This window comes from Pteropus vampyrus, unplaced genomic scaffold, assembly GCF_000151845.1.
Source record: "Pteropus vampyrus isolate Shadow unplaced genomic scaffold, Pvam_2.0 Scaffold36, whole genome shotgun sequence".
NCBI lineage: Eukaryota > Metazoa > Chordata > Mammalia > Chiroptera > Pteropodidae > Pteropus > Pteropus vampyrus.
Window position 1 is genome coordinate 8,939,005 of NW_011888817.1, and position 25,922 is coordinate 8,964,926.

The 25,922-nt window shown below is 35.7% G+C and overlaps 1 protein-coding gene across 3 annotated transcripts; it reads right to left on the reverse strand.

The window, feature by feature from the left end:
• Positions 1-247: 247 nt before the first annotated feature.
• Positions 248-25,922, reverse strand: PTP4A2 (protein tyrosine phosphatase type IVA, member 2). 3 transcript variants are annotated; one of them, XM_023529283.1, is made up of 8 exons: positions 25,793-25,922; positions 14,087-14,199; positions 11,370-12,064; positions 9,111-9,203; positions 5,116-5,246; positions 3,704-3,778; positions 3,349-3,392; positions 248-2,726 (listed from the first exon to the last, which is right to left on the reverse strand). In XM_023529283.1, exons 3-8 carry the CDS (start codon positions 11,463-11,465, stop codon positions 2,590-2,592), a joined length of 576 nt encoding a protein of 191 aa, XP_023385051.1. In that variant the 5' UTR covers positions 11,466-12,064; positions 14,087-14,199; positions 25,793-25,922; the 3' UTR covers positions 248-2,589. The 3 variants fall into 3 exon arrangements, with proteins under 3 accessions (XP_023385051.1, XP_023385050.1, XP_011356128.1); XM_023529282.1 differs by lacking the exon at positions 14,087-14,199; XM_011357826.1 differs by lacking the exons at positions 3,349-3,392; positions 14,087-14,199.

The window sequence follows — 25,922 nt, forward strand, 5'->3', positions numbered from 1 at the left end:
ATGCTAAATTCCTAGTGTTGTGTCCAAGAACTGAACCTGAAAATGTACCAGATGTATCCCAACTACAGTTAAGTTTGCCTTTATTGAACACCTGGATGGCATGAAATCTTTGAACTTCCCAAACTCTAATTATTTCACCTCCTTGCAGTAATTAGCAGGACCCCAATCAGGCTTTGAAAATACCAAATTCTCTATGGAGACATGAATGAAACCCAACCTGGGGGTAGAGAACAAAGGTACAAACAAAGAGCATGTAAAATATGTTTATTGTTCTTTTAAAAGGGTTCTGGGTTTGGTTTTAAATCAGGCTGCACACCTTTCATCAGTCTGACATCTCTCTCACTATGTCAAACTGGCTTCGGCTAGCAATACTTCATTAAATCCAAAAGAAAAAAACGTTTAATTTTGAAGAAGAAAATCCAGTTCTGAGAACAATTAACATTAATCTGTAATTTAAAACAAATGAGGGCTAATGTTTCATGTTGCTTTATTACTCTTCTCATACAGAACCAGGAATGTATTTTCCTAACTCAGGCAGGCACTGATACTGGTGGACACTGCACACACGCGCGCGCGAGCACACACGCATTCTTTCTCTCTTTGTCTCTCTCTCCCTCCACCCAAACAACAAAAATTAAAGCCATGTCAAAGGAAAAAGGTTTGTTATGGTATTGATCAAAATCCTTGGAATCAACAGTCTATTTGAGCTTAAAAGATATGCTTTTGATCTTGAGTCTATGTTAAAGAAATCTATTGTCATGTTCTGATATAAAGAATTTTGGACAGACAGTACCATCATTTTTCACGTTAAAATCCTAGAAACAATTTCAAAAAGCATTATTTTGTTTTGTTTTCTGGGATGGGGAGGAGAGAATCTACAGATTTTCATTTAGTTAAAAAGCAAAACAACTCCGGCATAAGAGATATGCAGTTCACACAGCCAGCCAACGTCTGAGGTATCATCAGTGAGACAAGGTCCCGGTCCATTCCTACTGGCCTAGCTGATCCTAATAAAATGGGAAGTTTATGGCTCTGCACAGCAAATTCCAGCAGGACAAGATGATCCTAAGCCTTTATTCAAATCCTTAGAAGCAGAGCACTATAAAGTTTGTGAAATTTAGATAAAGAATACAAGAGCCCCTGACGGTCCTTCAACTTGCTTTGTTGACGCAGCCCAGCCACAACTGCCTTCTGCAAAAGAGCAGAAAGACCATTTTTCTAGATCAGCATACTGAACCCCACAAAGATTCAGCAAAAATGACACTACACCAATTTCACTAACACAGTCCCTTTGCTACTCATTGGGCTGCTCTATGTCTCTCTCCTACCCTGTTAGGGCCTGTGGACACATACTCACTAGGCATTGTTGGTTCTGAACCAGCGTACTTTTTTTCAATCTCATAAAGAACCTAGTAAGAAAGTAACAAGGCAATCAGTGGTTAAACTGAACTGTACATATAGGGGGCAGTTTGGAAAATGCCCATCATGGGCATTTCTCAAGTCCAAAATATTGTGTCTTTGCTGCTACTCCTCTGACTGTTCTTGAAAATTCAGAGTACAAATAAATCCTAAAATAAAAATTTTAAACTACCAGCACTCTCTGACAACATTAGACAGAAAATCAGAGTAATGCTACAGCCCACAATTCTACAAGGTATAGAAAGTGTGCTAACTCTGCCTGGATACATCTTTAGTGATGGCCTGGAGTACTCCCCTTCAGAAAAAAGCTTCTGAGATACCCACTTAGCTTCATTGGTTGGAAAAAGAGAAGAATTCGACTCTCAGCTAAGTTCTTTGGAAAAAAAAAGACTCATCTTAAAATGCCACTTCCCCACTAATTTATCAAAACAAAAACCCAAACAAAAGGCTCTTGGCTACTTTGCCTAATGCTGAATAGTTTTTAAGAAACTAACATGAACACCCCATCATCAATAAAGACTAAAAACCACCTGGATCATATAATATATATGCCACTGTTTTTTTCGTGTTTTTTTTTTTTCCCCCCTAAAAGTGCCCGGGTGGGCTTAAGGCTGCCAGACTGCACGCACATCTACAGCAACAAAGACCTCTCCTATTCCATCTACAATTTGTATCAGGGAAAAAAAGCGGGACAGGGAAAAGAAGAGAAGAGAGGAAAAATATACCCCCCCACCAACTCACCCCCCCCACCCAAAAAAAGGAAAGAAAGAAATCGCACAACAGGGAGATCTATGTGCCAAGCATAATGGAAGAACGTGCTCCCCAAACAGATGGTTCTGCGCAGGCTAATGTTCTGCTGGTTTTCCTTAGAGACCTATTTTGAAAAAGTTAAAAAAGACAGGAGATTTTGAAATAATTCAATCCTGGCAGAAATTCAAACTCCAACACTAGAAGCAAAATTATCCTTCACTGAATTAATCCCTTTTTCTTTCTCTTTTTCTTTTCTTAAACATTTTATTCATGTTATAGAGGGATTTCTTTTTTGTTTACTTTTTTCCAATCATGAGGAGAGTGGTTTGAGGAGTACTAAATCCATCACTACTTTGATGACACAGTCAAGATTCCAGATTCACATTTCCAGGTACCAAGAGTTCCCTCTAAATGCCACAATCAAGTCAGCCTTCGTTTATATTTCTTTCTACTGAACACAGCAATGCCCATTGGTATCTCTGAAGCGTAATCGCATCTTAGGTCGGTATTTCTCCAGGTAAAGCAGCTGTTTGGAATTGAATGCTCCCCTTCTTTTTCTGAAAATATAAGAATGGCAAATTTTATCATGTACAAAAAGAACTGTCTGATTCACTGAAATATATGATATATGACCTAAGGCCTTTCTAACTCCGCACAGCTGAAAACCAGCATATTTCCCATACAACATCCCTTCTTAAGTTGAAACACAAACTTTCTGTGCCTTCCTAGAATAGACAAAATTTCTTTGCTGACTCTTATGTCCATTAATCATTTAATAAAGATAAGAATGGTTCATCCAGAAACATTTGACTATACTCTTCCTAATTAGATTAATATATTCTTCAGATTAGAATTGGTAGCAAGTATTTAGGATGCATGAGCAAGTATTTATATGAAGCAGCAGCACAGATGGCATTCCTTGAAATATGTTACCTTCCTAGAGCTGTTACCATTCATTTCATGCACTCTGTCACAAATATTTTTTTCTTTTCTAATTTTTAAAGAAAAGGGGGAAAGGGTAAGAAAATAGCCAAAGAATTCTGGACAGCAAAATAGCATGGCCCATTATCCCAAACTGATGCCAAGATCAGTCGGGGCACTGCCATCCTGATTTTATGCCTGAACAAGTCACTTAAGACTCCTAGGTGATTAATTGCTCCTCTACAGATTCTGCCTTACCTCTGTTATAGCGAGTTGCATTTTTAAGGTATGTCAGACATCCACTGAAAGAGACACAAGATCACTGAGACTACTATCTAGCTATTCATTTTAAAGATTTCTAGATATTCAAGTCATATACTGGACATATTCTACAATGGCCAAATTTGCCACCTAAATTGAAAAATCTTTAAATCTGGGAGCCAGTAGCATTATGAGTCTCTTTATCATTTGCTCTTTTTGATATCTTTGAAAAAACATTATTTTAGGCCAAAGATGGCAAATTATTCCATACTACAAATGGATATTTTCCATAAATCCTTCCTCTTTTATGATCTTGCTTTATGTGTTTCTGAAAATAAAACTTCATACTCACTGTCTTATAAACTGAACTGCATCTTCGTACTTCATTCCACATTCAATCAAAGCAAGTGCAACCAGCACAGGTGCCCTGCAGAGAGAAACTCATTTGTAAATACTCACATGTGTTTGAAATTATAAGATTTTTTAAAACCTAAGATTACTTATTACCAAAACAATGCAAAGCTTGAACTTCCCTTTTTCCTGTATGTGTACTAAAATATCTGATACCATCCTATATAGTAAAAATATCAGTATCATTATAGCTTCCATGGTATTATCTATTTTCAGCAAAGCACTAAATTCTAAACCTTTATTAAGAGAGGGTTACTCTTTAAAACATCACCACATTATATCTCAAATGTTCGCATCATTATATACGTCAACAAAAATTCTTCATTGGTCTTTAATGATTATCACAGTAAAATAAATGATGAATGAACTATCTACCTTAAATGTCTCAGAATATTCATTATGAATCAATTTTGATTCGATTTACTTATCAAATACTAAAAACTTGCTAGACTTCAACAAAATCCTTTGTGTCAGAGAATTGGTAATTAGAAACAGCCTCTGTATTCTTTTTAAAATGTAACAAAGGAAATGATAAAAGAAAACAAAAAGTCCATTAGAGGGCACCAACTTTGGACTACCTAACTGAAATAGCTACTAGTTATAAAATTGTCCCAAGTCAAGTTAGAACACCACTTTTGCCCTTCAGGATAAGGACTGAAACTTCTGAACTTGAAGAAGAAACTGTACTAAACTGCAAAAGAAGAAAATAGCAAACGAAAGGGCTGAGCAGAGGTTAACAGCCTAAGTCACCACCACCCTGAGGCAACAGCAACCTGCACTAATGTTTTGAGTAAAAGTACACATCATACACTGATATTTAATCTGCTGTTGATGAGAATGTTGCTATGCCACTTCATGCAATATTCAAAGAAAAAAGTTTTAAAATCGAAGTTAATTTTCATTCTCCATACATCTCCTTTCAGGAGTTTAAAGTTCAGCCATCTGCTCTCCACCTATTAACTTCCCATTCATCTCAAAATTAACCATGTATTGATTCTTCAAACTCTAACATTATTTTAATTTTGTTGCCCATTCAAAGACCTAAACCTCTGATTACTTGAAATGGGGAGAAAAAGAAAACATACTGAATTAAGACTGTATTTTTAGCTCAAAGATAAGATAATTACATTGTCAGTTTCAAAACAAATTTGGAACCATCACCTACTAAATTTAGTATGGCATCAAATCAGACAACTAATGAAATATAAAAAGCAGCTCTGAGAAATCATACACCAGCTTTTGTTCTCGTTTCCTTTCCTCTTAGGCAATTTAATATTTACTGAAATAAATGCAAATTTCTATCAAAGTGAAATTTTTTATAATGAATTCACATTCAAAAGGGTAAGAGCATACCTTCCCAATCCTGCAACACAATGCACTGCAACACAGCAACCTGGCTCTTCACGAAATTTAGTTTTTAATAGGTTTAGCCAATCGTCCACTATCTGATTAGGGGGTGGTGCTCCATCATCAAATGGCCAATCCTGGAAAGAAAAACATCTTTTACATTACACTGATATTTTCTCCACTGCTAAAAATGATCCAAGATCGAAATTCACGTGTGCCAAATAACTTAGCTTTTCTCAATGAAGTGCAGTCAGAGTCTAATTTTATTCTGTGGAAATCTCTTATCAGTGATAAGAAATTAAGCATTTCTCAAATATTTTATGTGAACAGAGAGGTAATTAGACATAATAGAGAAAATTGTAATTAAAGCCAAGACAAAGTAATAAAAGATATAATACATGTCAATATGATTTAAAAGTCCACTCTAGCAAAGCAGCATACCCACTGGTATCTTACTGGTCTCTACAAGTATTTTTGAGGATTATCCCCCAAATAATTCTAAGATATAATGTCTTTTCTTTAGAGAAAGGCTCTCTGATACGAAGTCTCCAATAGTTAGCGTATCATAACAGAAACATACGATCACCTTTGTGATTAAAAAAAAAAAATAAAGCCAAGCAGCAAATATTTTTAAAGCTCTGCTTAAGTTATACATATCACATTTAACAAGCAAAGTGACACATGACAGTGTATCGAACAAATAGGGACCTTTTTCTCAAGTATTCCTTTCTCTTTTTATATTCATCAGTTTGGGTTGTTCTTTTAATTAAGATGAACTCCATGTGCCTTCACAATATATGCAGGGGTTTATCTTCCTTGCTAAGTAGGTCCTAAGAAACCAACAACAAATCAGGTTTGAAGAAAGGGGAAAGGGGACTCACATTTTACATATTCTCTCTTCCATCTAGCTTCAAGGACAGAAATGCAAAACACTGGGAATTTTTTTTAAAAAATATAAAATTATTCCAATGAGAGTGGATAAGGACACTTTAAGATATTAGAGAAGGAAAAAGAGAAAAGTGACAGAGCATTAAACTGATTCTCCACTCATTATTGGCACCACTGTAACACTTCATGTGGCCCATTAGCCATGATGGTACATTATGTTTGTCAATTACATCCCATAATTAAAGGGCTGTCAGAGTTATCATTATAAATGTCACTAAAGAGTTTAACTATAAACAGCAGTAAGTTCCTTAGTTAAGTGTTTACTTCCTCTATATTCCCTAAAATGCACCTAGTTAAGAAATAATAACATAAAACATGCTTCACTTACTCAAATAAGCAGATTCTATCAAAAAAATCATTAAAGTAATAATTTAGAAGCATCTGACTTCAAACTGACATAACTGAAACAACCATTAGTCTTTTCCAATGTGCCTCTAATTTGCAAGAGCATTGATCAAAGGATTGAAAGATCTTATTTGGGAGATATTCTCTTATAAAGTGTCCTGAACCCTCTTCACTTAGCAAAAGTAAATTAACAATCTATCTTAAAATCTGTCTGGAGAAAGGAAAGAAATTCCAAGCTTAATTTTAAGTGTCCTTGTTTTTTCAAGCTTAAGTTAGCCCTTTAATTTTATCTGATCACAGCTATTTAAAACAAAACAAAACAAAAGCCCAGATTTAAAAGCCTGGAATAAATCCCAGACCTACCATTATCTTCTACAAACTAGTTCAAGTTCTTTAGTTTATTTCTATTTCATCAACATTACTGATTCAAACAGACTACAGTTAATCTACAGTTCATTTTCTCACCTTGCCATCTGTCAAAACAAACTGATTTCTCATCTACCCACTAGAGAACATATAGTAGTCCTCCTTTATCCGTGGGGCTTCCAAGACCCCCAGTGGATGCATAAAACTGCAGACAGTACTGAACCCTATTATACACTGTGTTTTTTCCTATACATACATATCTTTGTTAAAGTTTAATTTATAAATTAGGCACAGTAGGAGATTAACAATAATAAAATAGAACAATTGTAATATAATGTAATAAAAGTTATGTGAATGTGGTGTCTCTCTCCAGTAATTTTTATATTTTACAGTCTAAACCTATTCCTGAATCTGTATAGTCATCTCTTACTTGCAGTAAATGGCTTGGTGTTACTTGTTTCAGGGGATCCCTTGCTGAAGTGTTCGTGTAAGCTCAATGCTTTCTGGCACAACACATTGCTATCTATTGGAATATGTTTTCTGTTCATGTCTTCCACCTACAAATTTAACGCCTTTTCCATCTTAACTAAGCACTTTTCACGCGCTGTAGCAGTAACTTTTGCAGTCTGAGGCAGAATAGCAAAACTAGCAAAAGAAAAAAGTTTCTTTTTCCTTCTTCACAATTTCACAGATAGACTCATTTTTACCATGATCTTAGCAATCTTAGCATGGTATTTTTCCTTTCCTTAAGTAAAGAACTTCTACCTTTTCACTCAAAGGAAGCATTTTCCAGTTTCTCTTTGGCATATTTAAACTGCCAGTATCACTACTCTTGCACTTTGGGGCCATTATTAAGTAAACTAAGGGTTACTTGAACATAAGCACTGTGATACCACAACAGTCTATCTGATAACAGGCAGTTACTAAGTGGGTAGCACATACAGTGTAGATATACTGGACAAAGGAAGGATTCACATACCAGGCGGGAAAAAGTGAGATTTCATCACAAACTCAGGACAGCGCACAATTTAAAATTTAAAAACTGTTTATTTTTGGAATTTTCCATTTAATAATTTAAGGCTATGTTTTGACCACAAGGTAACTGAAACCGCGGAAAGCAAATCTGCGGATAAGGGGGACCACTGCACTCACAGGAAAAAGAACTTATATTCAGCTCAGTTTCGGAAGTTAAAAAAAATTTTTTTTTTTAACACAAGGCTCCATTTAATACATGTTTATACTTATCCCCAGTGATTTCCATCCAGGAGACCTTGAAGTCATTTAGAAATGGGAATGCAAGCAAATTACTACCACTCCATACTATTCAAATACATTTTTAAAAAACATAATGCTTGGCTATTTAGTTATTGCATTTCACCAAAAGAGAGGTGAGGAAATTTTATGAATTAGATAGGAGATGATTGCCTTATCAATAGCACATTTATTTTCTTTGCATGAACTGTCTGTCCAACTACTGATCAATGCAGTAAAAACTCTAGAACTACCTCTCAATAAAAAGTAGGAACATAACCTTATACCAATATCTTATTATTTTCTTCCTAACCAACTACTTAAAAAAATCTCATTCTCTTCCTACTATACTGCCTTCCCATAATTAAGTCAAATAGCTCTACAACTACAAGGTCATTTTATTATGTGGTCCTGCAATTTAGACAACTATTTAGGGAAGAAGGTATAAAATTTTACCTAATCTGAGGCTCCTGTTTTGATAACAAAATTGCATATACAGGGGCTAGGAAAGGAATTTAAAATAATTCCAATCAGCTTATGCTCAAACTGAACTATGAAGGAAGTATAATCACACAAAAGCTTCTTAGGAACCTATCAAAAAGTATCAGAAACTATGCTGATAACTCTGGAACAAGATGTCTTCTCCCTCTCCCTTATCCTCTTCCCACCTTTTTGTCCTCTACAAGTTAATCACAAAATATTAAGTAACTAATTTGTACTTGCAAAGAAAGTAAGAGAGAGTATCTCCATGTGACTTATGAATGCCTGACAGAAATTACTTTCAGTTAGATTCAAACCAGTAGCCTAGAAACAAAAAGCTAAATATTTCATTAATTTCCTAGAAAAAACAAAATGCAAATTTCCATTTTCTTAAAATAAGTGTTCACATTTTACTTTTTATTTGTTGAAAATACTCTGCAAGTATAAACTTTAAGGGCAAGAATGAACAAAACTGCCAAGCCAAAGAAATTTAAAGGTTGCTATGAACATTGTATCTCCTAGCGTAAACTCAAAATGCAACCTATGTGCCAATTTTTGAAAATATCTGTTTGAATGGGATAACTTGTAGTGAAAAAACACTACACACTCACTAGAACGTGGATTCCTTCTTTTTCAACTGGAGCTTTATCATATGTAGCATCACAAACTCGAACCAAAGTTGTCACTCCATACTTCTTAAGTTCCTTTAAAGAAAAATATTAAAAAAGTTGCTTTTAGAATCTGTAACCAAAATTTTAAAAATGTACTATTACATACTGAAACCATGAGACATCATTCTTCAACAAAGATCAAAATCATTCTCATTGTGGCAATATATACATACAATGGACACTCTTGTACTCTGAAGTGGAAGCATCAATAAGACTCACTTTTATGAAGGCCAATTTAGCAGCATAACACAAAAACTTTACAAGCACACATATACTTTGACCTAGAAATTCTACTCCTGGGAATTTTTACTAACAAAATAATAAAGATAGACAAAGAACTAGAACTAGATGACAAAGAACTAGATGCCAGCATGTTCAGCACAGGCTATTTGAATGGTAAAAAGCTGGAAACAACATTAATGGTCCCAAAACAGGGGAATGATTAGAGAAAGCATGACACATCCATACAGAATACTATGACAGCTGTAAAAATAATACTAAGGAGGTCAGGGGAAGATTTTTTTAAATATACACTGTGATTTTATCTGTATGATTATTTATAAATATATGCATATATACAGAGAAAAAAAATCTAGAAGCCAGGCATTAACAGTTAAGTATTTTTAAATTGTCTTTTGCTTATCTACATCTTCTGACTTTTATGTAGTACTTACTGCTTTTCTTTTACTTAAAGAAACACAAGTTATTTTGAAATTAAGATTAAAAAGTGCTATTATATTACAAAGCCAACTAACATACAAACAACTACAGCCAGAAGCCTTGCTCCTTTAAAAACTCTCCTACAGTAATGCCTAGTAGTGACCACCTATCTTCAAAGGGCCACCAACATCTTTTTATAGTTGCGGGAGGAGAGTAGCCTCTGCCACTTTTGGAATCCATGGCCAAGGAATCCACAGGCTGAAAATAGTATCACATAATTCAGCCAGGCTTAAAGGTAACTGAACCTAAGGGCACACAGACCTAGAAATCAACTTGTACACTGTGTACACAAAGTTAAGAAGCTCAAGGACTTATAAGTATAAATAAGCAGGAACAGTGATATCCTACAAGAAGTATCCATCATTTGGTTAACTAAAGAGTAAAGTTATTTTGATTGCTAAAGGACTTTATTTTTCACAGAAAGGCCTTCTTATAAAGCATACTCAGGAAAGTTCTTAGTATAATATTGAGCCAAGTATTTTAAGAAGTTTCAAAATACAAATAAAATCTCATTTAAATGAACTTCATAGTAGCCATTGAAAGGTTATGGTCAAATTTCTTATGGCAAATATTTGTGACCTCGAGCAAATCAAAACCTCTTTTGAATTTGGTTTTGCCATCTGTAAAATAAGAGAGGTAGATTTAGAATCCCTAGGAGTTCATCCACCTAAGTCTACTGCATAAAATACATCAACAGAAATCACATTCAAACTGAACAACCAGAAAATGATTAAAAACCTTACATTCAAATATTTGCTGAATGAAGAACAAAGTTTCTCTTTCACTTCCAATAGAAAAAATAAAGGATATGAGATTTAAAATGCTACCTATAATATTTTCCATTTCTTAAGCTTCTGGACTCTTGTATATGATGGTTACTATTGCTAAGTAGTTCTGGGATAGCTTTTCATAAAAAGGGATTAGAATATTCAAGATATTCATTGGTTTTAGTGTCAGAGATAGTTCTACCACGTACTGCACACCTTCAGGCAAATTACTAAATCACTCTGAACCTCAGTTTCCTCATCTGTAAAAGGGAGATAATAATGCTATCTCTATCTTATAGGGTTATGGTGAGGAGTAAATGACGTAATGCATAAAATTGCTTATTTTAGTGCTGGGTACAAAATGTTCAATAAATGTTAATTATTTTTATTATTGAAAGGGTGACCAAATAACTGCTGATAATGTAGAAAGAATGTAAGAAAAAGCATATTACTAAATAATCTCTAAAGTTTCCCCAAATTCCACAGTTGTTCTTTTAAAAATCTTATAACTAATCCAACCCAATTCAAACAGATTAGCAGGATGACCATTCATACTCCAATCACAGAAATAAAAGGCTTTGTAATAAGAGATTTCTTTATAATGGTGTTAATTTTTTTTATTAGTTTCAAGTATACAGTATTAATGGTGTTAATTTTTAATGGAATTTTACCTATAAATCAATCCAAAAAGTAGACCGTGCTACAATCTTACCTCGGTGAACTTGTTGAGGGTAGCATTGGTAGGGTTATGAGTTATCAGAAAACGCATGTTCTCATAGGAGATCTCCACAGGGGCTGGGCGGTTCATTATGGCAAATAAAAAGTGTGAGCGTGCGTGTGTGTGATGGGGAAAATGAAAAAAAAAAAAATCAATAAATCTTGAAATGTTTCACAGCAGAAAACATTAAAAAGACCACTAAAATGCCTATTATCAATCTGTTTTCTCTATTCAACTTGTTTATTCTTTAAGAAGCTTCTCTCTTCAAGATAAGCAGAAGTACTTAGAATCCACTTGAATCCAAATCAATTTGGGCCTCAATGTCTGCAGATGGATACCTTCGGACTCCAAAAAAATCCAACTACATACAAAACTTAAGCAGCCTTTACTACATTTAGGCACTAGTGAAACAAGTTAAAAGTTTAGGTCACTTTCCACTTTTGTTTACTTGATGCTTAATTTTACTGGAGTCATTAAAAGAAATATGCTTGCAATAAAAAAAAAAAAAAAAAAAGCAGCCAACTATTTGAGGCCAGTCTCGGTGTCCAGAGTCTTCAAGGCAATGTTAATTATGGCACATAGAACCCCCAAGCTCACTTGTCAGCAAAAACACTGTGCTGAGCCTGGCAGAAGTCTGCCCTCACACTCAGAATCGCCATAAATGTGCAACGTATATTCCAACGAAAAACCTGGAAGAGAAAAGCATGAGTAAAGTGAACTGGAGGTTGAAAGCATCATAAACACAATGCCCAAAAGCAAGAATACATTCTTATGAGCCCAAAGCCATTTGAAATGTCACACCAATTCTAAATTATTGCCATCTATAAAGAATAGGATAAAAGTGTATACCAAGAGTTCTAAAAGCCAGAGATTCAAAAGTCAAGTATATATTTCTTTTTTTCAAAATGAGATGGATCCAACAAGCAAAGTTTCTGTGTTAATAAGATTATTTCTAACTCAAGTCATTTTCAAATGATTAAAAGATCCTTAAGAAAATCTGCCCTCCATGAACTATTCATAAAGTTCACACTGATCTCATTTTTCTGCTTTGATGGTTAAGTCCTTCACATATACTTTTTGCCTAAAATAAGGTACCTATAAATGGATAGAGGATATTTACAAAAGTTCCACTTTGAGGATTTAATTCTTTCTATCCAAAATATATGTGTTGGCCCCCAGTTAGAATACTAATCCATAAAATACTTCCTTCAAAAACTTGGAGTTTTCCTCACAACTCGGAGTAGTTGTTACTACCTACAAGGAATGAGGAAAGAGGATCAGAAAAGTGAAGTGACTTGTCTAAGGTAAATGAATTAGCTGACCCCAAATTCAAACCCAAGTCTTCTGTTAGTTCTGTGGTTTTTCCAATGTACCATAATGCCAGCTGACTCAACTAATGTGTAAATACCATCCTCATTTTCTAATCCAGTTTACCTTTTCACTATTTCTCACATTACTACCTCAGAAGTACAGGAACACCCAAAGGTCAATGATGCACACAGCATTCTCCTACTCAAATATTAATCCTTACCAAAAAACAAGGCAAGAAAAAGAAGTGGCAGAATTTTAATATTATTTTAGGCCTGCTGCTTTGAAACACAGTAATCTTTAAAGCTGGTTAGAGTGTCAACATAATCACAGTTCCTCTGGAAATAGGGACAAGGTCTAAGTTCTTTCACTTGCCTCTTCCTTAAGCCACCAATAAACGCTTAATTAGAAGTCTCTATAAAAGATAATTGTGACCAGTCAGAAAAAGACATGAAAGATAATGACTACGGATCCATATTCAGGAAGAAACTAAATATAGATTAGGTAGAACCTAGGCTTACAAACTTTCTAACCTATTCATCTATCCTCAAGTTTTCTTTTTATGATATTCTTATGGCATTTGTTTTCATAAGTTACATACTTGTGATATTATTACCATGGATACAAATACAAAACTAAAACATTCCTAAAATATGAAAGACAGATAAATTCAAATTGGCATTCTAAGAACTTCAATATCTCAGCAGAATGAGTTACCTACTACAATAAAAACACAAAAGTTCTACATTTAAAGTAAAGAAAACAAAAATACATACCACCATCTTTCCCCTAACTCATAATTTGAACTGTAAGCACAAAATACAGCCACCTTAGATTACACACTTCATAGAGTACTCCCTGTACAGTCAAGGAATTTTAAAGCTAGGAGATCAACTACTCTGACCTTTAAAAAAAAAAAAATGTTTGGGATCCAGAGAAGTTAAAATGACTTAACTAAGACCACACTATTAGTAGCAGATCAAGGACAAGAGCCCAGGTCTCTGAACTCCCTACTTATTTTTCCTTCAATTTTGACTAACAGAGGTATCCACATATTTTTCAAGTCATAATCTTTTTCATGTAAGTGTAACTTTTATTCAAATATTTGCTTGGAGGTTCATCTGCAACTCCGTGACCTTATACTAAGGGGAGAGAAGATTATTAAAGTAACTACTCAAAGAACAATGGTTTTGCATGCAGTGCAGTGCAAAACACAAGGAAACTCTAACCTGTTTGAATTTGGTTAAATGATGTTATCACAGCTAATATGTGTGTCAGCTGAGTAAAGGCACTGAAAGACCTGCATTGTAGTGATAGCCAAGCTTAAAAGGTTACAGCTCTAACATTAAGTTTTCTACCTGGTCTCCAGTGTTTGTCTGCTCAGCAAACAGAACAAGCTTTACCTCATCTTATTCCTCCAAGCTGATTATGGAAGGATCACTTCCAGGAATAAGGACAATTCATTACCAGATCTTCAATTCTTAACACCATACTGAGAATCTCAGCAAAAGAAGTTCTGCCAAACGAAACGGTATGTTCTATCAATGTTAACAGATACACGATAAAAGCAAGCTTCTGTTTCTTCCCCTCCCCCAAGAGTTCAACTACACATCAACAGTTAAATGTTCTTGCACCTGTCAATTCAGATAAACTAATGTCAATTTCTGTGAGTCCATAAGAATGCAAAGCAAAGTCTGTAAAAAAAAATCATAAACAACCTACCACAGCTGTAAAGTACTCAAAAGTTACAGAGGCAAATATTTCAGCATAAACTCAGCACCTGTACAACCTTACACCAAAAAAAAAAAAACCTTTCTTTTAAAGTTCTCTCTGGCATTAATTCTGCTCTAACCTCTGAAGTAAAAATTGATTTTTATTTTAATTTACCAGGTGATGCAAGAGGCTGGTTTACTTGACATATAATAGATGTCAAATTCAAATACGTATCCAAATTTTCTCTCCACCCTTTATCTTTTATAAAACCTAACTTTTAAAATGTTGCATTTGGGGCATTTCCATTTCCTAGGCAACATTTCCATTTTTAACAAAAGAATATAACTTCACTGAAGGATTATAAAAGGCTGTGACAGAGAAATCCTTTTATTAAAGGAGGAGGAGGAAGAGAAGGGAGAAAAGACAAAGAATAAAGAAAGAGGGGGCTGGAAAAGAGCAAGCAAGCAGAGGCCTACACCAACTAAGATAGTGCACTGCCAATAATATAACAGAATACTTAAAACTTTAGAGTATGTTAGAGTTTAAATGTCCAGTGTCAGTAACTCTACTGCTAACATCTACCTAAATGAATCAAAAACCAAAATGCATGTAATGCAATATCCGTTCTTAAATGGAAAACTCTGCGGAGGTCAAAAAGAATAAAATATTTATATGAACTGTTATGGAAAGATGGCTGAGACTAAAAAAGCAAGGTATATAACAGCATATACAGAAACATTTGTGAGCACTATATATGCTTTCATACCTACAGACTTTCTGGGAAATTACGAAGAGGTAAGAGTGGTTGTGTCGGGGTGGAGGGGACTGGAACCGAAAGCCAGAAGCATTATTTATCATAATATATACTTTTTGAATTGTTTTAATTTTTTTCATGTACATGTTATCTTAATTTTTTTTTAATTCTAGGGTGATGATAAAGGACACTACAATGATTTACAATTTAATTATGTTCTTAACAGTGCTATAACTACGGGACTACAAAGAACCTCAAAAGAGCTAGCTAGTCCCTCTGTTTCAGGCAGGCCTGTACCTACACAATTCCAGAAAGACAGTTTTCTTCTTTGTTAAAGATACTAAATTCTCTAGTAAAATTCAGGTCCTGCTTTAGCAACTGTAATTCTAAGTTCAAATATAAACATAGAAAATTCAAGAGTGTGAGGGAACTTTACAAAATCAGCCCCATTTAATGTAACCCAAACATACAAGATTTTGAAAATCCTGTCAATCCACTCACATTAACCTTTCCACTAAGAAATCACCTCTATTTGCAAATTAAAACAAATGATACAATAAACCCTCTAATTTGAAGTGCTATGCCAGTATTCACCAAATTAAAACAGCACATTATAATATAAATGCACAATAAAGAATTCTAGATCTAAGAAAATCTAAAAGCAAAGGTCTGATAGACAAGTAAGCATACATTTACTGTTACTTTTCTTACCAGAAATTTTACAGGAAGTCATGCAAATTCAAGCCAGCTTGGTTTCTACAAACAGGCAACATGAAAACACAATCTTGCAACAATTTTTTCCTAAAACAAATTCATTTCACTTCAATGAAGACACCTGCACTTCCCTTAAAATAAGTATGAATAATCTGTCAACAGTAAAAAATTCATTTTCTGAAGTTAGAAATTTTCCTTGAAATTTGGCTAAGAACTTATTAATTCAAATATCTGACATATACTATATGTTACATACTCTTATAGTTGCAGCAAGAGCAGTAAACAAAAATTTCTGTCAGGATGGATCTTACATTTTAGTAGTCACCAAAAAGACAAAACATGTCACTGCTATGGAGAAAAACACAAAGCAGAGAAATCTGCAGTGCTTCCAATTTTAAATAAGGCTATCGGGAAAGACCTCACTGAAAAAAGCGACATTTTATCCAAGTCCTGGTTGTGTGAGCCAAACAGATATTTGAGGGAGCATTCTAGGCAGAGGGATTAGCTGGGCCATGTTTGGAGTGTTCTAGGAACAGCAACGAGGCCAGTGCTACTGGAGAAGAGATGGCAAAGGAATGAATAAGGTCAGAGAAATAAGAGCATTATAGGCCAATATAAGTATCTGGCTTTTTTTTTTTTTTTTCAGAGAAAAATAAGATTTCAAGCAAGAGTAACAATTTATGTTTAAAAGACTCACTAGCTACTATGTGGAGACAGATTATATGAGTAGTAAGGGTAGAAGCAGAGAGGATCAGATAGGAGCCAGTTGCTATAATCAAGGAGAAAATGGTAGTAGCAGTAGAGAGCGTAAGAAGGGATCCATTTCAAGATACCCTCTGAGGTGGAACACACAAGGATTTGTCCACAGACTGGATACAGGGTCTGTGGGAAAAAAAAAAAAGAACCAAGGATCTGAGTAACTCTAAGAACTTGTCAAAGCCTAAGAACATTCACAAACTATTCAAAAAGACCATAAAATCTTCACAACCATCAAGGAAGAAAAGTAAGAAAATTAATCTGTAAAGTACTACTGTATCTACTGCATTTTGACCATGGGGGGGGGGGGGAAGTATCTTAAGACTTATAAACTAAAGAGAAATCAACTTCAGTCGCAAACTGAAGTTTTACTCATCTTTTATAACCTTACTCACAACTCATCCTACCACTGTAGAAACAGCTTTTTTCTCTGTACTATTTATCTTTGTTCATCCCTCTAATGTTGCATTTACCAAACTAAAATTGAATACATCTGGCTCCCTGAACTTAGAAAATTCAAATTAATGTTAATTCTCTTGCCCTACTGACTACAATCCTGGGGAGTTGATAAAGAAAGATGCATGCATTAAATTCTACACAAATTAAGATATGAAATATCTGTAAACAAGCTAAAAATAGCAAGATGCTTCTTTACTGCTAAAAAAAAAAAGTTTCATAGTTACCCGCTTAGTTATTCCCACTTTTCCACTTCCTCATTTAAGGAGGGAACTTGATTCTCAAGTTCCAGTACAGAAATCAATAATTAGTTCTATAAAAAGAAATTATGACCTTGGTGGGAAAATATTTCAGAACCATCAGGAGATACAGGAGATACATGGCCTGCCAGAACCATCAGGAGATACAGGAGATACATGGCCTGCCAGCCACTCAGAAAGGAGAGGAAAGCAATTCACCAACAATCACACCTGCTTCTGAGAACAGTGACAGTTATTTACCCAGGTCCTGGGGCCCTGTTCCCACTCAAATGAAAATGGGGTGGTTTTCAAGTTTATCATGTACCATGGTGATTAGAAGCAGTCTTCCTTTTCTAGTAGCTCCTACCTCTACGAGTAACTATGAGACAAAAATTGCATAAAATATTTTCATACCACACTTGAAAATATTTACTTTTCAATTTTGTACTCCATTGTTCCCTTTAAAGATTAGTTCTCCAGCTAAATCTCTTGTCCAAATTAATTTTCCTTTCATTAATAAATTTAAATGGAAGTAACAGAGCACTACAGCCAATTTTCACTTTTTCTAAAAATTCGAATACCAGTAATAACATTAAAAATCCCAACAGCACAATTATAACATTGGGTATTATATTGTTTTCAGTGAATCTTTTAAAAATAAAGTTAAATAGCCCTATTAAGTTGATACTATTCATTCATACCTTTCATCTCCAGGCAAAGGTATCATGGCTATCCTCTCCATTAACTTTAGTTTATGTGCATTTTAAGACTCCCAAGCCTATTAGGTTTAAGCGCATTCTTTTCCTAAATAACTGAGGTAATCTCCTTTATATAATAAGAACTACCTAAAACTCAGCTGCATTCCCATAAAATTAAATCCTACTATTTATTTTCTTTCCTTCCATCCTTCTTTCTTTAATCTCAAAAGGCTAAGTAACTGTCCTGAAGAAAAACTTAAGTCTGAATCATCTTAATTTAGTTTCCAACATCATTACATATACATTAAATCAAGAACTATTGAATCAATTATTTCTTTAATAAAGAAATGTATTTGAGATTCTGAACTTCAACTAGAATAAAGCAAATTCAGTAGCAAAACTCCAAAAGGACACCTGGATTCACCCTGTCAACACCACTTTGAAATGTTTTCTGAGCTATATCAGGAGAGTTAGAATGACTATAACAGCTGCAGGTTCCCTGAGGTTGCAAGATAGATACTTGGGAAAAGGTTATTTGAATCACCTTTCAAAATAACCTACAGCACTGGAGCAGCATGCAAAGCAAAAACTTCCAGGCTATTGTTAGCAATATTTAAAATATATGTTTCACAGCTTAGCAGTTTATGGGTCATCTTAACTCTTTCATTTCCCTATTTTGTCAAATGTATTGAGCCTATTTAAAGGTCCTGTTCAAGTATCCACCACCAAAAGGGGGCGAGGAAGGGGGAGAGGAAGCTCTCTATGCACAGGATACAGAATAAAAACAGTTCAAATTACATCTTGTCAGCACAAAATCTTTTGTTTGAGCCCCAGAAATTTTTCTGCAGTTAGGGCATTTTGGTCTAAGTTTCTCCTAAAACCGTAAGTTAGACTTCACTTCCTCTCCTAAACTTGCTTTTTATAAATCACATTATACTTCACAGCCATCTCTCTGTGTACTTAATACAATAGACAAGAACCCAAATCATTCTATGTGGAGCTGCTAGTGGCCTTTTAAAATACAGTCTACCCACTATTTGCCCAATAATGGCTTGATGTTTACTTTCATAAAACACATCCTTCACAATCTTTAAAAATGATAGCTGTTTCACATTACATATGAATGTGAAGTAAAAAATGGTGAAAAACCTCTATAATTCCATGTCAAGGGGCTATTATTCTTTGCTTACTAGCTTAGTTCAACACGGATTCCCTTTCCCCCTCTTCTCACTTAAAGAATGCAAAATTTAATTTTTCTGTCCTTTTCCTTCAAATGCTTACTGAGATGAGGGGCAATATGCCAGCTCTGAATAATACCAAAATGCAGCACATCCAATCTTACAAGAATTTGTGGAGCTCTGTGCACACACCATACAAACAATATCAAGGATCAAGATTCTAAAAAAATCAATGTGGGTGAAAAATATTTGATGGGCATTAAAATTTCATATTACTATTACATACTTTGAAAATACAAAGCAAGTGTGAGTAGAATGGGACAGGGTTAATTAAGACTTCTGAGGTAAGGTAAAACTTTTACAAAACTGGTAGAAACAGCACAGGGCCATGGGCACCATGACCTTGGAAAGGACCAGAATCTTCAATTAGATATTTCTGGGGAAGATTTGGCCATGCTGAGAATTTCAGACCAATTCAAATGCAATAAAAGCTCTTAGGAATTTAAAAGCAGAATAGTAGTCAGGAAGTAAGTCTTTGCTCACTGAGAGAAAACAACACAGCTGACCCCTGAACAACGCAGGGGGTTAGGGGTGCTGACACCCCTAACACATAGTCAAAAATCCGTGTATAATTTTTGGCTCTCCAAAAACTTAAGTTGTCCCTTGGTATCCTAGGGGGACTGGTTCCAGGATACAAATACATACACAAACACACACACACAAACACACACACACAAACACACACACACACACACACACACACACACACACACACACCCTCTCCTTCCCTCCCTCCCTCCCTCCCTCTCTCTCTCTCTCCCCGCCCCACCCCTCTCAGGCCACCGCCAGTGAAAATATTAAAATCCTCTGATGCTCAAGTCCCCTATATAATATGATATAGATTAATGCATATAGTCGGCCTTTTGCATCCCTGGATTCCCAACCATGGATCAAAAACAAAACAGGCATTTATTTTTAATAATCTACGTATAAGTGGACCCATGCAGTTTAAACTCGTGTTGTTCAGCGTCAACTATATTGGTGGGCATCTTCTCTACTGACCAACTCCATAATTATCAACTAGCTTCACAAAAATAGTTTCTCAACTTACTAAATCCTGATGGTTTAATTATTTTTTCCTAGTAAACAAATGAGTTTAACTAAATCCTTTTTGATGACCTCCAAATGAAGATCTCATCTCTCTAGAAAAATAATTCAGTCATATAGTCTATGACTTAAATTTGAAGTGTTTTTCATCCACAAAGATCTAAATTATTTGAATAATTTAAAACAATCACCAAAAGAAAACTTGTTTGTAACCACACGTGTGGAAGGAAGAATAATGTCACTAGAATCTATTGTTTCTCCATCATATCCTTCTCAATTTGCTGACAAATCCTGCTGATGACTCATATCCTTCTGCACTAACCAGTCACTCTGTTCCCTCATGATAGGCTTTTCACCAATAATGGAAAGTAGAAAACACATCAATTTGTTTTGCTACTAAAAACAGTAAATATCAACATATGTATATAAACACGATTTACAAATACTGTGGTGGTACAACCTAGTGAATGTTTCCTGCAAAAGTGAAAAAAAGTTACCCTCTAATCTCAACTAAAACTAAAAGACAACTAGAAGAAAGCAGACCTGATTGTGAATTTGAATTCTTGTCAAATGATACATTTGTATAGAGCCAACATTTTGACCACTGCAGAAATAAAAATAAAGTAATTTATCTGATCTGCTAAAGTAAATATATCATGTGTGCATTTTATGCCAAAAGAATTAACATTTTCTGAGAAGAATGAAATTTCAACCCAAAAATACTATGAAAGGAATTAAATACATCAATTCTCTAAAGGTAAAGGCTATTCTAATGGTCAAAATATTTTTTCAAAACAGGCTCAACTAGCAAAAAAAAGGGTCACAGAAAAGCTTAATCTTAAAATTTTCTACAGTTTAAAAAGGCAATGTTGTGCAATGTAAATTTGTATTCAAATGATGAAATTTAGTTTCTGGGCCACTTAAAAGACTTGATGCTGTGTTACAGAACCTATGGGAAAGAAATCGGTACAGGCAAACAAAAACAAATTGTATTAAAGTAGCATCAAAACTGTTCGTATAACCTGTCTACTCCTTGCAGTCATTTTTCTGAGAAAGATTTTGTGCTCTGTAAATCTATACTGATTTGAACAGATAGTGTAGGTAAAATCACCTTAAGAAATGCAGGAGAAGAGTCATTTTCTCACCTGGGTTTTGATAATTCCACAGGGTTAACTGTGGAAAGTAGACAGAGACTGCAGTGCTGTGCAGCTTCTTTCGTGGAGGAGCTAGTGTAGTGACAGTTTCTGGTACAGCCCAGACCTTCTAGAACTCTAAGGAGCAAGAGATTTAATGTCTATATAATATCTATCCACTTGAGCTCTACACCAAGCAATCCAGGAAGGCTTCAAATCCCCCAAGGGAGTAGCCAGGAAGACAAAGGAGCTAGAGAACGTGGTTCAGTCAATAAAACAAAGAATAATTGACAAAGGAGCTTGAGAACGTGGTTCAGTCAATAAAACAAAGAATAATTGAAGAAAGCTGACACCTCTATACATATACTTCTGAAGCTAAAAATAGATTTTAAAAAGGCTCTTCTAACATTCCAGATTAACAGACTCAAATCACTATTTCCCAAAATAATTATAATGGTGGCATCCACTGTTCATTTACTAAATCCAAGGTACAAAATTATCTGAACTGTAACATCAAGGAGTCTTTTTTAAACTTAGAGAATCATCATCAGTTTCTATACAACCAACTAGTGTCTTGAGAAAAATCTCAAAGCAACATCCCCAAAGAGTAAAAAAAAGTATGGAAGTAACTTAAGTATCTTCAAAAAATAATTTCAAGCAAAAAAATGCCAACTTCCTTAACATCTACTTAACTCCTACGTAGCTCCCTATAAAGTGAGTTAACTGGAAAAAAAAATGTTTGTCCAGAGATTTAAATACTTTAAGCCCCAAGGGGAAATTTTTTTTTTTTTATCTACTACCATTTATTTACTGGCACTCTTTAAATTGGATTCCAAAACCTGTGATTCAACAATTGATCTATAGATCAATTTCTTTATCTGTAAAACTGAAAGAATGCCACTTATAGGATTATGAATTGTAATGAGACGATTTGTGATTCAGCACAAAGAAAATAATCTCAAGAAGGGAATATTGTAACCAAAACATAATGCTCAGACTTCATCAGTATTCTAAGACCTCAAGAACTCTACCACTACCCTTCTCAATAAACATAATTAAGATTACCATGTTAAACTATGGATCCCAATTTCCAGTTGCTCAAAAATTTTAAAGAACGGCACAGCACTTAAAGAAATCAATCTATCTTAGGTTTCACTCTTCTAAGAGCAACAGCTAAAAATTTATGTGCTGTCCTCTACATCTTATTCGTAAATGTTTTTTTCTAGAGGTACCAATCCCACATTCCAACAAAAAGAAAGTACAGTCAAGCCCTTTAAAATAATTCTCTACTAAATTTCAACTTTGTGCCACATAGCTGTCTGTAACTAGTACATACAGAAAGGCTACCATTGAAAGACAAAATGAATAAAAAGTTAAATCATAAGAAAAATAAATCTTTTTTACCTTGTTCACACAAATCTTTTCAAGTAAAATGTAAATATGAGGTTTTCAGACTTTTTAAGAAAGTTATATGCAAAACCACTTAAACATTTACTCTTCCATAGTGCCACCAAAGTTCAATGATGTTGTAAATGATTTCTGCCTATAAATTTGGTTCGTTCAAATTAAATATTACTTGACTGACTCATGGAGGGAGTGGTTTGACTTTTGCTGTTCTGAGTCAGAATATACCGGTTCAGCAGTTCTAAACAATTTCTCATTTGTATAGGTATTCTAAAATGCTAGTCTTTTCCAGCTATTAAATATAACAAACTGACCTTAGTAGAAGTCTTAGTGGTAATAATACTTTGAACCTGTACTTCAATTTATATTAACAAAGTGCTATTTTCTCACTTGATCTGCACAATCTCCTAAGGTAAATATCCCACACAGCTGAACAGGACTTTCACAAAGAAGTGACAACTTCTAGCTAACTCTTAGCCCCAATAAATAAACTCTTCCACTTTCCCCCAAAATAAAAAAAAAAAATTAAAAAAAAACATAAAAGGCTGCTAAGTTTCTTTAATCAGACTTTCCTCTCCCAGACATACGCCAGGTGCCTCATAAAAACTGTCTCAAAGCACACACCCTAGGGCCCCAAGAGAGTTTCAAGGCAGAATCTCCACCCACATAAAAGCCTAGCTTAGGTCCCAAAGAGCCTCGAGTCAGCATCTCCTAAATGATCCCCTTGCCTCTAGCCACTCAGTCTTTTGCTTTAACTTCAACATCTCTCTTCTGTAAAAGCTGCTAGGTCACTATATGGATGAAATACCTCAAACTGAGATAATCTACTGCAAAGGTAGAACGGTATGGTGGAAAAATCAAGGGCTTTGGAGTCAGACAGACCTAAGTTTTTAATTCAACTCCAATTCTTATTATCTTGTGACCCGGTACAAGTTACTTAACCTCTGGTACAAGTAACTTAACTTGAGTCTCTTCATCTCATCAGTGTAAGTCAATGAGGACTCTGTAGCTCCAGTGTCTGGCAAATAGAAATCACTCACTATGTGCCAAATAAAAACAAATGAGGACACCTTTATGGTAGCTGCAAGAATTAAATGAGAAAGTATGAAAAGTACCTGGTGCATAGTAGGCACTTAATACTAATTAATCTGGTCCTCCACTGAACACAGACAATATTATTTATTATTTTGGAAAACAGAACATGCTAGTGATTGAGAAAAAGAATGCTCCAAGATAAATATAATTTCTGAAACATCAATGCTAGTGCTATTATTAAAAGGATCACCTTACTCTTTGCTTATCATACTGAAAGACTCCCAATTTCTAAGAGAAGTCCCATATGGTACCGAGCCATAAAATCCGTATCAAGGTACTCTTCAACAAGAACCCCTGCTACACATAAGAGTCTGGGTAAAGTCCATGTCAATGATTAGTCCATTCACTATCCAATATGAAACTTTAAAAATGTCAAAATCAGAATACTGACAATTTCTCACCATCTTCAACAACACAATGGTATGCTAGCAAGTGATTCTGAAGCCTTAATAATGTGTCATTCTGTAGCCTTAATTTCCTTTTGCACATTGAACAAAGCATAACTTCACTCACTTCCTGTCTGAAACTACTCTGTAACATAAGAGCATGATAGCAAATAACTACCATATTCTAATCCAGCAGTGGTTGTAGTTTGGTGACTCCGGACAAGTAGCATTTGTTGAATGTCTACAATGATGCTAGAACTGCTCGACACTTTATATGTCCCTTGACAAATTCCAGGAAATAATAAACTAGGCTATGATTCTTCTTTACCAATGTTTCATCATCACCATCATCATCACTATCATCATCATTATCAGTATTACTTCTTGAGAGCTTTTCTCCAGGACTAGAAAGGGCCACAACTTAAAAAAATATTAGTTCGATTTACTGAACTATACCTTTCACCTGAAAAGCCATCAGTACTTTACAAATGAACTTATGCTTCTGAAGACATTAAAGACAAGAGCCTTGGATCTTGGGCTATAGACAAGTTTTAGTTAGCACTCACAGTCCCAGACTAAAATGGGATGACAACCGTATCCTTGACAAATTTGGAAATTTATGTCGATGTCATGAAACGAGGGGGGTTACCAAAAAAAAAAAAAAAAAAAAGGCACATCCTTTCTTTTAAAAATCCCAGAGCCAGAAGATGATAGTGCCACCGAATGCACTCCTATATCCTTTCCTCATGCTTGAACCGGAGAACCCAGGGAAGAGGTGCTCCTGTGAAGAACTCCCTAACCCAGGACACACCAAGATTCACTATCGCCAAACACAACCATCAACGACCGAGGAGAGCTCCAGGATGCTTGCTAACACACTGAACAGACGCAGGCACACCCTTCCACACTCCCTCCTCTGCCATTCACCTCCCCAACCTCTCACACTGCACTCATATTCTCCCCACACTCGCGCACTCATTCCCACACGCTGTCCCCCACACTCTCCTACGCTCATACTCTCCGCACACCATCTACACAGATACTTGACCCACACACACACACTCCCCACCCACACTCCTACTCCCCCCCACATACTCTCCGGTACACTCACCCACACTCACACACTCCCCTCCATACTACCCCAACACCCCCATCACACTTTCTCCCCAACTGCACCGTTCTCTCACCCCCACATGCACACTCAGTCCTCTCACACTCTCCCCCACGTCACGCACACGCATTTCCCCACACCCACACTTAACATTCTTACACACACATATACACACTCGATGGCCCCCCTTTCTCACCCACCCTCGTTCTCCACGCTTCCTGGCTGCGCTCCCCCCGCCCGGGGCCCCGGCCCTCCTTCCGGGGACGTGTCTCGGGCCTGCACTAATGGCTGCGGCGCCTCCCGCCCTCCCCTTCCCCGCGGCCCCGAGAGCCGGCGCGGGGGACGCCCGGGAGCAGCGCACTCACGCTGGCGAGCTGGGGACTGGGCATTGACGTCCGGCGGCGGCGGGAGCGAGGAGGCGCCTCTCTCCTCAGTCACCTCGGCGGCGGCGGCGGCGGCGGTAGCGGTGGCGGCGGCAGCGACGACTCCCCCCCA

Coding starts and splice junctions, on each gene's coding strand:
- PTP4A2 (XM_023529282.1), bottom strand. CDS start 11,465: ATGAACCGCCCAGCCCCTGTGGAGATCTCCTATGAGAACATGCGTTTT. Junction 9,204..11,369: donor CCCTCAACAAGTTCACCGAG/GTAAGATTGTAG, acceptor TTTTCTTTAAAG/GAACTTAAGAAGTATGGAGT. Junction 3,779..5,115: donor TGTGTTGCAGGATTGGGAAG/GTATGCTCTTAC, acceptor TTCTCTCTGCAG/GGCACCTGTGCTGGTTGCAC.